An 11,351-nucleotide genomic window follows, 5' to 3' on the forward strand; every position below is an offset into this window, starting at 1 on the left:
TAGTTGGAAGAACTCACAAAATGGAGAGAGAATGAGAGAGTTTGGAGACAACAACGACAAAGATTGGTGAATGTAGAGAGAAATGCACAAAATGGAGAGAGAGAGAAAAGGACAAAGAAAAGTGAAAACCCTAAATTAGAGACCATGGTGAACGAATAAAGGTGCTTTCGAAATAATAAGCTTTTTTATATAAGCTTTTTTAAAAAATTAATTATTCAAATATGACCAATAAAATCATGACACGTAGCGTTGTAAAAAAGTTGACATATTCTAGTTGTCAACATATCAGGATCCTTTTATATATAAAGTTAATTAATTTTGTCTATTTAACCATTAAATTATGATTTTATATATAATCATGATTATTCATATTAAATTTTGTTAAAATTAAATAATAATAATAAAAGAATTCCATTATTTACATTTTAGTATATTTTGATATATATATATATATATATATATATATATATATATATATATATATCAAAATATTAGATAAAATAACATTATCAATTTTGATATATATACATTATCAATTATGATCTATACAAAATAACATATCAAATAATATTAGAATGATGAAATTTTTTATAAATAGGATCCATCTAAACAAAAATTCATCCTAACATTGATAAAACGAGTATACAAACATATACTATGAAACGAAAGGAAATAAAGTGGTCATAATTTTAAAGTAAATTCTATAAGATTACAATTTCATTGGTTGCAAAAATGGGAATGCTGTCACTAGTTACTGTCACACTGTTACTGCTGTAAACACATATTGTAGAATAATAATAATAATAATAATAATAATGGTTAAAAAGAAGTAAGTACAGAAAGAAAATGGAATATAAGGTTGGTGTAATTTATCTTGCTGATGGGAGGCAACCATTTGAAACGTCAGGGCTCTGAATTTCAAGAAAGTTTGTGAGTAAAGTCTTGCGTGAAGAGTGTGGCTTTGAAGTGCTGCTACCTGAAAATGATGATGATGATGCTGGTGATTTTAGCTTATTTTCTGTTCCTTGTTCTATCTTGATAGCATCTTGTATAGCCAAAATGATTTCTTGCATCCTTGGCCTTGAGGCACCATGGTGTTCCACACATTGCATGGCTATTTCAACCATCCTCCAAATGGACTCAGTTTTAGCATTCCCATTCAAAGAAGGATCAATGATGCTCATGGCATCTCCTTTACGAGTTAATGATCTAGCCTGTAAAAATTCAACCCCCAAAATCTCAATGCTCATTTTTCATCCAAGTTTGCAACATCTACGACTTACCAATGAAAGGGACACATACCCATTGAACAATGTTCATTTCAGCACCGTAATCTTCAGATGACACAGGTTTCTTTCCAGATATCAATTCCAGCAGAACAACTCCAAAACTGTATACGTCACTCTTTTCTGTCAATTGCTGGCTTGCATAGTACCTTCATTTGTAGAGAATAAACACAATCTGAATTCAACACATTGTTGGGAAAACACAAAAAATGCATGAGCCCCATGACTTACTCAGGATCCAAGTAGCCGACAGTTCCTCTTGCAATGCTTGATACATGGGTTAAATCTTCTTCAGCTAGCCTAGAGAGTCCAAAGTCTGATACTTTTGCTCTCATATTTATATCTAAAAGAATGTTACCTGTCTTTATATCACGGTGAATGATGCTAGGATTGCATCCTGTGTGTAAGTATTCAAGACCTGTACAATTCAAATCATACTCAACCCTCTTAACTTGGAATAAAAATACTAATATATATCTGTCTGGAACCACCTTATAAAATGACATGATATGTTCAGTTGTATAACATGTTTTCGCATGAATGTGACACTTCTAAATGTATGTCCTATATTATATTGGAATATAGAAATCTTTTTCTGATCAACAAGAAAAATACTACAATTACTAATAAGAACTCAGAAGCATCATGAAGGTAGTTGTTGATCAACCTTTAGCTGCATCTTCTGCAATACGAAGACGAGCTAACCAGTCCAAGTTCTTCTTCTTGGAACTCTCTGTTGTAATATTGAAAATATATGTCATGACACAAAATTTTACTATTAAGTAAATACAAGCATACGAAGTTGCGAGGTTAGTCAATAAACCATGAATGTGATCCCGTAAAGTGCCATTGTGCATATACTCGTAGACCAGAATATGTTGACATTCTTCTTCACAATATCCAATCAAGGGAACCAAATTTCTGTGATGAATTCTCGATAAGAGGGCCACCTGCATATGTTATTCTATAATCAAATAACTGCACATTAAGGTTGGGATGTTTACATTTTTTTTTCTTCTTTGGAGAATGTCATACTAATGAACTTCATGGAATATAATACTCTTTGGTTGGTATAAACTTCTTATGGTAAAAAATACCCACAACAGAAATTGTGGTAAACCAAAATTCAAGTTTGAAAATATTGAAGGGACAAATTTGAACTCTACCTCGTTAACAAATTGCTGGTTCCCATGGCAGGACGATTCACTCATGCTCTTAACTGCAATTTCTTTTCCATCTCTCATTTTCCCATAGTAAACAGATCCAAAGCTTCCTTTGCCAATTTTCTCTGAAAAATTGTCAGTAGCTTCTTTCAACTCTGAGAGTGTAATATGGCAAGTAGTGTTTTCATCCATCAAACATCCACCCCGAAGAAATGAGTATCCAGTTAAAGGTCTACTGTTAGTGCGTCCAGAAATACCTGTTGTAATGCTTGGTTAGAAGTTTGATTGTTGTCAAGATTGTACAAAGCAATTAGAATTGCATTGGATGGCTAACCTTTTTCCTCACGTTTCTTTTGAGATGCCTTTCTCCGCGTATTGAGCAATAGCACCAAACTTACCAAGAATAATATTAACAGGATCACTAGTACTCCAATTGAAATTCCCACCACCATCTTAAAATGCTTCTTGTTCCCTCTGTATAGTCCAGGATTACCTTCAAAGCTGGAACAGAAACTAAATGTGTTATTTCAATCTTGTTACAAGTCTAGCTGAAAAGTCCTTCTATTATGTTCATGCCGATTTTTTTTGTCTAGTCAAATCATTGAATATTAAGGAAACTGCACTTGAATTATGTTAAAAAACTCGTGTTGTTGCTGAACATACTTACCTGAAAACAATTTTTTCAGAAACTAATCCAGCCGGTATTTCCCCACTAAATGAGTTATTCTGTATGAACCTGTCACAAACTCATAGATGCTAACTAGGAAGAGTACTTGTATATTCTAAAATTTGAAATGAGAAACATTTGGTAATAAGTGCTACATACAGTGCTTGTAAGCTTGGCAAACTACCAAGGTAAGACGATAATCGACCAGACAACTTGTTGTTCTCTAAGTGCCTTCATGTCATCAATTGAAAGAGGAAACTAAGAAAAAAGAGGACACAGAAAAGAATGCTTTTGGGTTTACGAAAGCTACTAAATTTGTCATCAATATGAACTGAACTTACACAATCTTTAGACTTATCAGTTTGCTCATGTCAGGTAATGGTCCAGTAAGCAGGTTTCCATCTAACCACCTAAGCAAAACAGACAAAAGAAATCTCATTAAAGAAAAAGCTAGAAGCATTTCTATTTTGAAGATCGATGTACTTACAGCTCTGTCAGTGCTTCCATGTTGCCAAGCTCAGGTGGGATTTCACCTTTCACATTCCTTCTTGAAAGAATTCTAATACAAACAATTGCGATTAGTAAAAATTTGTGCAGTTTCAACTTCCATTAAATGTCTAGCATAGCAGAACAATACAAGAGTATTTCTCATTCTGTTTTTCCAACATTTTTTATGGAATGCAAATTTCTTAAGCATTCAAAAACTTGTCAGGTAGTAATGTTTCAGAGTACAGTAATTCACTTGCTATGGAACAAAATTTTCCCACAGAAGTAATTGGAGATGTTACATTTTTGTTATTCTTGGCGGTGTGGTGGTACTACAATTCACCCATTCCCAAGGAGTTGGAACACAAGGATCACCTTCATTTGTCTGGGAACTTTCATCAGACAATAACCGAAATGCATTTACGACGGTGGCTGCAAAGTGAAAATCTGGTTAGAAATCAGTTTATCTGGCTCAGGATCAGCAATGTAATTTCACAAAAACTAACACTCAAAACTTACAGTCTTGTTTGTCTGTCTTTGAAGCAATCTCTACATATTTGCTTATTTCCAGTGCATTCAGAAGAGGTCCTCGGGTAGAATCTGGGGTCATAACAAAGGAGAATGATAAAACAAATTCTAGAGTAACATTCATATAACTCGGTTCATATAAAGTGTAGCTCCCATTGGCATTCTCAGCAATGTTGACCACTGCATTGCTATAGTCAGCTATATAAGGTTGCTTTAATTTGAATTTTCGACTCTCATTCTTGTCCAAATCTTCAATCTCTGCAAAATATGCATAAGCTCGAGCATTGGCAGGGAAGTCTTCCAGGTTCAATCTGTAGCTGAGCACTCCTTTTCTGCCAACTACTGCAGTTTGCATTACTTTAACAGGTGGGTATTCTCTTGTCTCTACATCTATGTTCTTTGTAGTGCCAATCCTTTCTGTGCCTGGGGCTACTCCAACAAGGTAATTTTGCCTTCTAATTAGATCAGAATCCCAAATTCTATCATATGGATCATCCGGGTACCTGAGAAATACTTTTGTTCAACACTGGTGATCTTTTTCCTTAATAAGGAAACAAGGTTTTATACTTATACTGATGCTTATTATGAGGTAAAATTTTGGAAACTCTTGTTTCAGTTATGTGCCAAAAAGAAAAATGTAACTAAGTAAAACAGAAATGAGGTAGCTTTCATACCTGACAGCATCTTCAGTTGGTGCGCCAAAATTTATTCTTGCAGCAACTTCTAAGAAGAAATTGTCTTCAAAATCCGTGGCATACATTGAAAGATTGAAGGGTCGCAACTCAAGAGTGGAAATGAAGGGAGAACCAGTAGTAGCACAGCACACACATACATCAATAGAATTTGAGGGTGCCCTGATTATCATTTCCTTAACATATATTCTTGAGGCATCATATACTGACACAGTAGCCCACTTGGTTGCATCCAAGTAGAGCTGAAACTGAGGGTAAGTGTCCCCACTCTCCAAGCTTCCATAATGAAAAGTTGCTCTCACCAAGTACCTTCTTCTCTCCTCTGTGCTCAGCGTGTAACAGTACTTCTTGGTGTCTATGGGAAACTCTCTCCTCTTTTGATATTGCACCATGCTTGCATTTGGACTTTGCACTTCCACTGAAATGCCATGTTCCATGATCCCAGAGTCTGAGATCCATGCCAAACCCGTGCTGTTATCAGTGTAATTGTTTGATCCACCACAATCAATGCTCACAAACTCTGCATGTGAACAAGTTAGATTCTGTGTTTTGTATCATTACATGACACGATGATAAGAAAAAGGAGGTTTAAGGAATCATGGTTCCTTCAACTGAAACTGAATCGAAAAGATGCATCTCTCACCTTCAGGTTGGCAAACAGCAAATGATGTCAGCAGAGGAATTAAAACAAGAAGGAGAGAAGGTAAACCCATAGATGTAAGGAAGAGAAAATAATAATTTTGCTACGAGAATTTTAAGTGGTTGATTAATTTAACTGTTTGTTTGAGTTGAGTCAGTTCAGCATCTCAACTAGAACCAGCTTTCCCCCACTAATCAACTTTAACTTTATCGATTGATGACTTTGTTGAATGTTGATTATTCATTCACGTTCATGTCTTTTTCCGAGCTTATGTTGGGAATCTTGTTTTTCCAACAAAAGAAGATTTTAGGTTCACCTTTTCTTTTTCTTTTGCTTTTTTTTTTTTCTTAAAAGGAGTGACACGAAAGGCACAGGCACAACCTACGAAACTCACCAATGCACTTGTTTTTGTTTGTAAGAAACTCCTAAAAACATATAACAATTTGTCTTGGGGCTACGGGACAACACGAAAACATACGATGTCGTTGCATCTTTGATCACAGATTTGGCCTCTTCATTTTTAGTTAGCATTATGTTACACACAGATTGTGTTTTGAGAGCACACCCTTTTAAGTTTTTGATACACACAAGAAAATGTTAACGAAATTATAAGCTAATATGTTATGAATCGAAAAGGGCTTAAACCAAACTGAAAAAGGTGGCAAAAGGAAAATGATTGAAAAGGAGGGAGTGATTATAATGAAGATTGGAGGGCCATAAATTATGTACTTGGATTCGTGCTTTTTCCATACCCAAAAATCTTTGTTGGAATATCATGGAATTTTTTTATTTTGGATAAAATATTATTCTAATCAGTCTCATAATCTGTTCTTACATAAATAGATTATTCAAAAGGAAAAAAATGAAAAGAAAAATACTATGCTGATGATGGCGAAGTGGACATGAAGAGACTAAGTCTAGAAGAGTGGTGTGGTCCTTCTCATATCTCTGCACCAATTCAGTGGTCAAAGCTGCAGATTTCACATTGACATGTTCTACTGAGAGTTTGTTTCTCCGTTGTCACTTTCTGCCGTTTCTATATTATTTATCTCTCTCACTCCTAGCATTGCATCTTTCGCTAACACGTTCAATTGGAAAATTACAACTTCAAAGGTGATATCTACGAGGTGAGTATCAGAAACAATGTTCGAAAATTTGAGTGAAAAATGCATTCTCATATTAATTTTAAAGAGTTAGAGTTTCAAGATGTAAATAAAGTATTTAATACCTGTACAAAAGTTCTCGAACTGCTAAGTGGGTAATGCATTAAATTATGTTAAAAGATCAAATGACTTTAAGAAGTCTTGAGTATTTTTCCTTCCTATGTTTATCTTTATTTTCTTATTTGGGTTCAATCAATACTAATCAACAACGAAAGGAAAGTAATTCTATCATAACACGGTGGTCTATACATGGAAAATAGAGTATGATAGAACAATGTATATCATACAATAAATTTCTTTATATGCAGAATTAGAGAAACGAAATAATAAAAAAAATTAAGTCAACAACACATTGTCTAATATAACTCATAGACAAAATTGAAAATTAAAAATAAGTTTAAGTTTCATATTCATTAAAGATAAAAAAAAAAGTTGAACATTAAAGAAGAAGATCCTCATTGTCTTTGAGTCTTGGTCTAGATATAATAATTCTTTAGGTGGATTGAGTTTTGGTTTAGATAAAATAATTCCTGAGGTGGATTGATCTCATATATAAACAAGTTTTAGACATTTTTCAAAATGTTCACTCTTAGACACCAATTACATCAATTGTGATTATTTTTGTTGCATATGCAATATCATATTTTCATTTTTAAGTTTAATTGAAAGTGTAATTAATGGTGAAACTTTGACATGTTTAAGGATTTTAAAAATATAAAATATATAAGAAACTCATTGTACTGGTACCCCGGACGGTCATGACGGACGATACTCGAACATCGACAAGGCCGAACGATCATAGCAAGTAAACTTTCGGACATGATTAAGGTAAGCACAAATTAAGAGTTATTGGGAAACAGTTAGGCTTTGTTTTACACCAAGAGGGAGGGTGAATTGGTGAGTTTTCAAAATCAGAGTCTTTTTAAAATCTTTAAAGCAAAGTTGTAAACTTTACAAGTAATGAATTTTGTGTGCAGCAGAAAATCGTAGTTGACTAAGCAGATATCACAATCGACTGAAAATAAAAGAGTAGGGATAGAGAACTCAAATACTGGTTTTTATACTGGTTCAGCCAACAATGCCTATATCCAATGTCCTTCCAACCCAGGAAGCAAATGCACTATAATGGTCAAGGTTTTTACAACAAGGAATTTATAGAAGACCTCCACGTCAAAAATATAAATCTCCTCTCTAACCCTCTAACCAAAATATAGGCATACAACACAGCAAGACTTGCAGCGAGATGTCCCCTCTCCTGCAATCCGCCAAACACCACTTTGAACAATCCTCAAAGTGAATCAGACTCCACGAGTTTATCCCCTGTAGTCACAACAGGTACACACAACAATCTTCAAGTATGTCAAGCCAAATCTTGATCAAACCAGATGCACCTTCACTGTGCAGAATATGATCAACCAATGAGTTCGCAAACAATCTCCTTTTGAATCCCTTTCAAGAAAGATCACGACGGTCTTCTTGGAGAATTCTTGGAGCGATCAATCTGAAATAGAAAGTAAAAATGTTAGATCATCAAAAGTCTCTGAACAATTTCGTGTTCAGACTATTTATAGAATTTTGTTAAACAGATGTTCTCATAGTCGAATAAGCTACTAATCCAGTCGACTAAGTCAAGACAGTTATAACAGTTAAGTCAGACCAGTAGCATGTAGTCAACCAAAATAAATTCTCATTCAATACAGTTGACTCTTAATCAATGCTCAACTAACTTTTTAAAATATAGTCGTTACTATACATGAGCATAACAGAATTTCAAAACAAACAACTAATGCAGTCGAATGTGTGGCGCACACAATCAACTTCAATATGTCAGAGCAAATTGAAATTCTTTTCTTCTCAAAATCTCACAAAGCATTGATTCTCAAAATCTGTACAAAAACTTTAGCATAGTCCATTCAATTAATATTGGAGTCGACTTTACTGCAGCTTTGTCATACAATTATAAGTTCACAAAAGTGTTTGTGGTTTTCATGCTTAAAAACAAGTGTAATGCATCCAGATATGATGTAACATGTACAAGCTCAATGAGTATGCATATTGATAACGGTCTAAAAACCGTTATTTTCATACTTAAATTTGATATCAAAACACACCCTTTATGTTTTAGAATGAGCTTAAAATCAAGTAAAACACTTAGTTGAGTTATGGAAGCCCTTACTTAGCCAAAATTTTCAACCACAATGTTTTAAATGATATACCCTTTTTGAACCTTGGCCTTAAACAGTATGAAAACCCTTGTTTGAATTGATTTACCTTGAGTTGGGTTGAGAATAATTGTATGTGTTGAAAAGGTTCAAGTTTGGGGTTGTATGGGGAAAGTGAAAGGCAAAAGAAAAAGCATTGAGTTCAAAAGTTGAAAAAGAAAAATGCATGAGAAAAAGAAAGGAGAAGAAGAAAGAAAAAGCATGAAAAGTGAGCTCAATGTAAAAAGGAAAAAGGGAAGAAGTTGGTAATAAGTGAGATTGGTTAAAAAGAGAGTGTGCTTGAACTTTGAATGATGATTTAAACTCTCTTAACTCAAGGATTTTGTATTCTAGAAAAACCAATTTTTCTTGATAGCCCAGCCTCATTACAAGCCTTGGAAAAGTCCTTGTGATGACATTTGCATGTGAGGATTTTGATTGTTTTAGATGAATGGCAATATTGTTTTATGTGACATGTTAACAGTAGATAGTAGAGTGACCTCCTAAACACTTGAGTGATTGAGTGAAACACTTGCTTGGTGAGAATTGTTGAAATCCATGTTTACATCTATGCTTAGTGGATTCATCATTCATGAACAAAACATCTGTTGGGAAAAATTGATTATGTGAAATGAATTGGATCGAAAGCACACATGCAACTTTATAGGATTCCACTGAAAATCTGAATTGTATAATAACTTGTTGTGAGGAAAAGGAATTTTGAAAAGTGTTGAACTATTTGATGAAGAAGTGGAAAACCTGTCTTGTTTGCTTGAGGACAAGCAAAGTTCTAAGTTTAGGGTTGTGATAACGGTCTAAAAATCGTTATTTTCATACTTAAATTTGATATCAAAACACACCCTTTATGGCTTACATTGAGCTTAAAATAAAGTAAAACACTTAGTTGAGTCATGAGAGAGTCAAAAGTTTGTTTTAGAGATATTATGCTTGTTTTTACATTGTTTTGCAGGGTTTTGGTGAGAATTGAAGAAGGAAGTAAATAAAGGTGGACTTAGACTCGTGAAAGATGAAGAAAGAAGATGAAAAGAAGAGTCAAAGGGACCGCTGAGCGACAGAATGGACCGTTGAGCGTCGAGGACGATTAGGGGAAAACTGCTTAGCGGTAAAACTGACCGCTAAGCGATCCAACGGCTAAAGGAGAAACCGCTGAGCGATTTATTTAGGCGCCTTAGCGGTTGTCTGTTTTTATTAGCTCAGATTTTGTAATCTTTTTGTTATCTTTTTGGCTTATATATAGCCCTAGTGCGAATCAAAACTTAATCTTTTGGCAGAGAGAAACGTCCAGAGCTGTTCCACACACCTTGGATGCTTAGGCTCCAATCTACCAAGTTTAGGGTTATTTCTTCCATTCTTTCATTGTATTTCATCTAGATTCACCATGATTATGGTGAACTAAACCCTAGGTTGTTGGGGAACAATGTAATCTTTTGAAACTCTCTTATATCAAAATTTTTATCTTCTTTATATGCTTGCATATGCTTATCTTTATCAATTGTTGGGTTCCTTACCTTTGCTTAATTCTTTTATCATTTAACTCATTCGGTAAATGTTGTTTGTCTTTATTGATACGGGAACGTACAATAATGTCATGAATTACGGGGAATTCCTTGATTATGCTAATACCGTCTAGGAATAGAGGTAGGACAATCAATTGTATTTTGCTTCTGTTTATCATGCATTATTAATTACTACGGGAGGCTAGGAATATCAAGTCGATAATTAGTAATAGGCTCATTTCGCCAAGGAATTGGGTTAAGGGTAGACCAAGAAAGTTTGCATGACAATATGATAAATAAGCGAAGTAGATAAGAAAAGTAGATATAAGGGGGTGGATAAGATGAAATTGTAAACCCCAACAACTCCATTCGTTCATAGTTTCTTTTAGCCAATTGATGCACTGCATCTGCATGTTTACTTTTGTCTTGCATACAAAACCTAAAATTTAATTCTTTTCTCAAGTCTTATGCGATTGGTTTACATGAAAGTTAAGGCCTAAGAGTCCTTTGGGAAACGATACTTGGACTTACCCATTTTATATTACTTGATAACGATCTGGTACACTTGCCAGAGACTTAACACATATACACAACAATATAGCATAGAAACATGTTCAACAGATATATCAAACAATCAGCATAAGAACATGTATCAAGATAACAACATATGTGTGTTATTAAGCAATGCGTTGTCATCATAAAAAACCAGAGTGATATAGATATTGTGTTGTGAACAATCTCCCTCTCTTTTTATGATGCACAACCATGATTAATAACCAACCATCTTTGTACAACAGATACAAGACAAAGTAAGCAAAAGATATAAAAATGTTCAAATACTCTACATGTAACCAAACCAATCAGCAAAATATCAAGCAGATATGAGACAGAAAAACATTTCTCCCCCTTTCATGAAGCTTTCATACACTCTCTCCCCATTTGTGCATTAACAAAAAAGGAGTGCTCTAGATATTATAAGCTGATAGAGAAAACAGAGATGCATCAGAA

The 11,351-nt window shown here is 34.3% G+C and overlaps 1 protein-coding gene across 1 annotated transcript; it reads right to left on the reverse strand.

Moving 5' to 3' along the window:
- Positions 1–784: 784 nt before the first annotated feature.
- On the reverse strand, positions 785–5,672 carry LOC106766709 (probable LRR receptor-like serine/threonine-protein kinase At1g67720). Its single transcript, XM_014651437.2, has 15 exons — positions 5,466–5,672; positions 4,805–5,342; positions 4,122–4,633; positions 3,905–4,034; positions 3,604–3,675; positions 3,458–3,526; positions 3,276–3,347; positions 3,117–3,185; positions 2,784–2,950; positions 2,453–2,706; positions 2,110–2,236; positions 1,954–2,019; positions 1,518–1,704; positions 1,303–1,435; positions 785–1,214 (listed from the first exon to the last, which is right to left on the reverse strand). The coding sequence occupies exons 1-15, from the start codon at positions 5,533–5,535 to the stop codon at positions 870–872; spliced, it is 2,811 nt and encodes a 936-aa protein (XP_014506923.1). The 5' UTR covers positions 5,536–5,672; the 3' UTR covers positions 785–869.
- Between the last annotated feature and the right edge of the window lie 5,679 nt (positions 5,673–11,351).

This window comes from Vigna radiata, chromosome 7 (genome assembly GCF_000741045.1).
Source record: "Vigna radiata var. radiata cultivar VC1973A chromosome 7, Vradiata_ver6, whole genome shotgun sequence".
Taxonomy (NCBI): domain Eukaryota; kingdom Viridiplantae; phylum Streptophyta; class Magnoliopsida; order Fabales; family Fabaceae; genus Vigna; species Vigna radiata.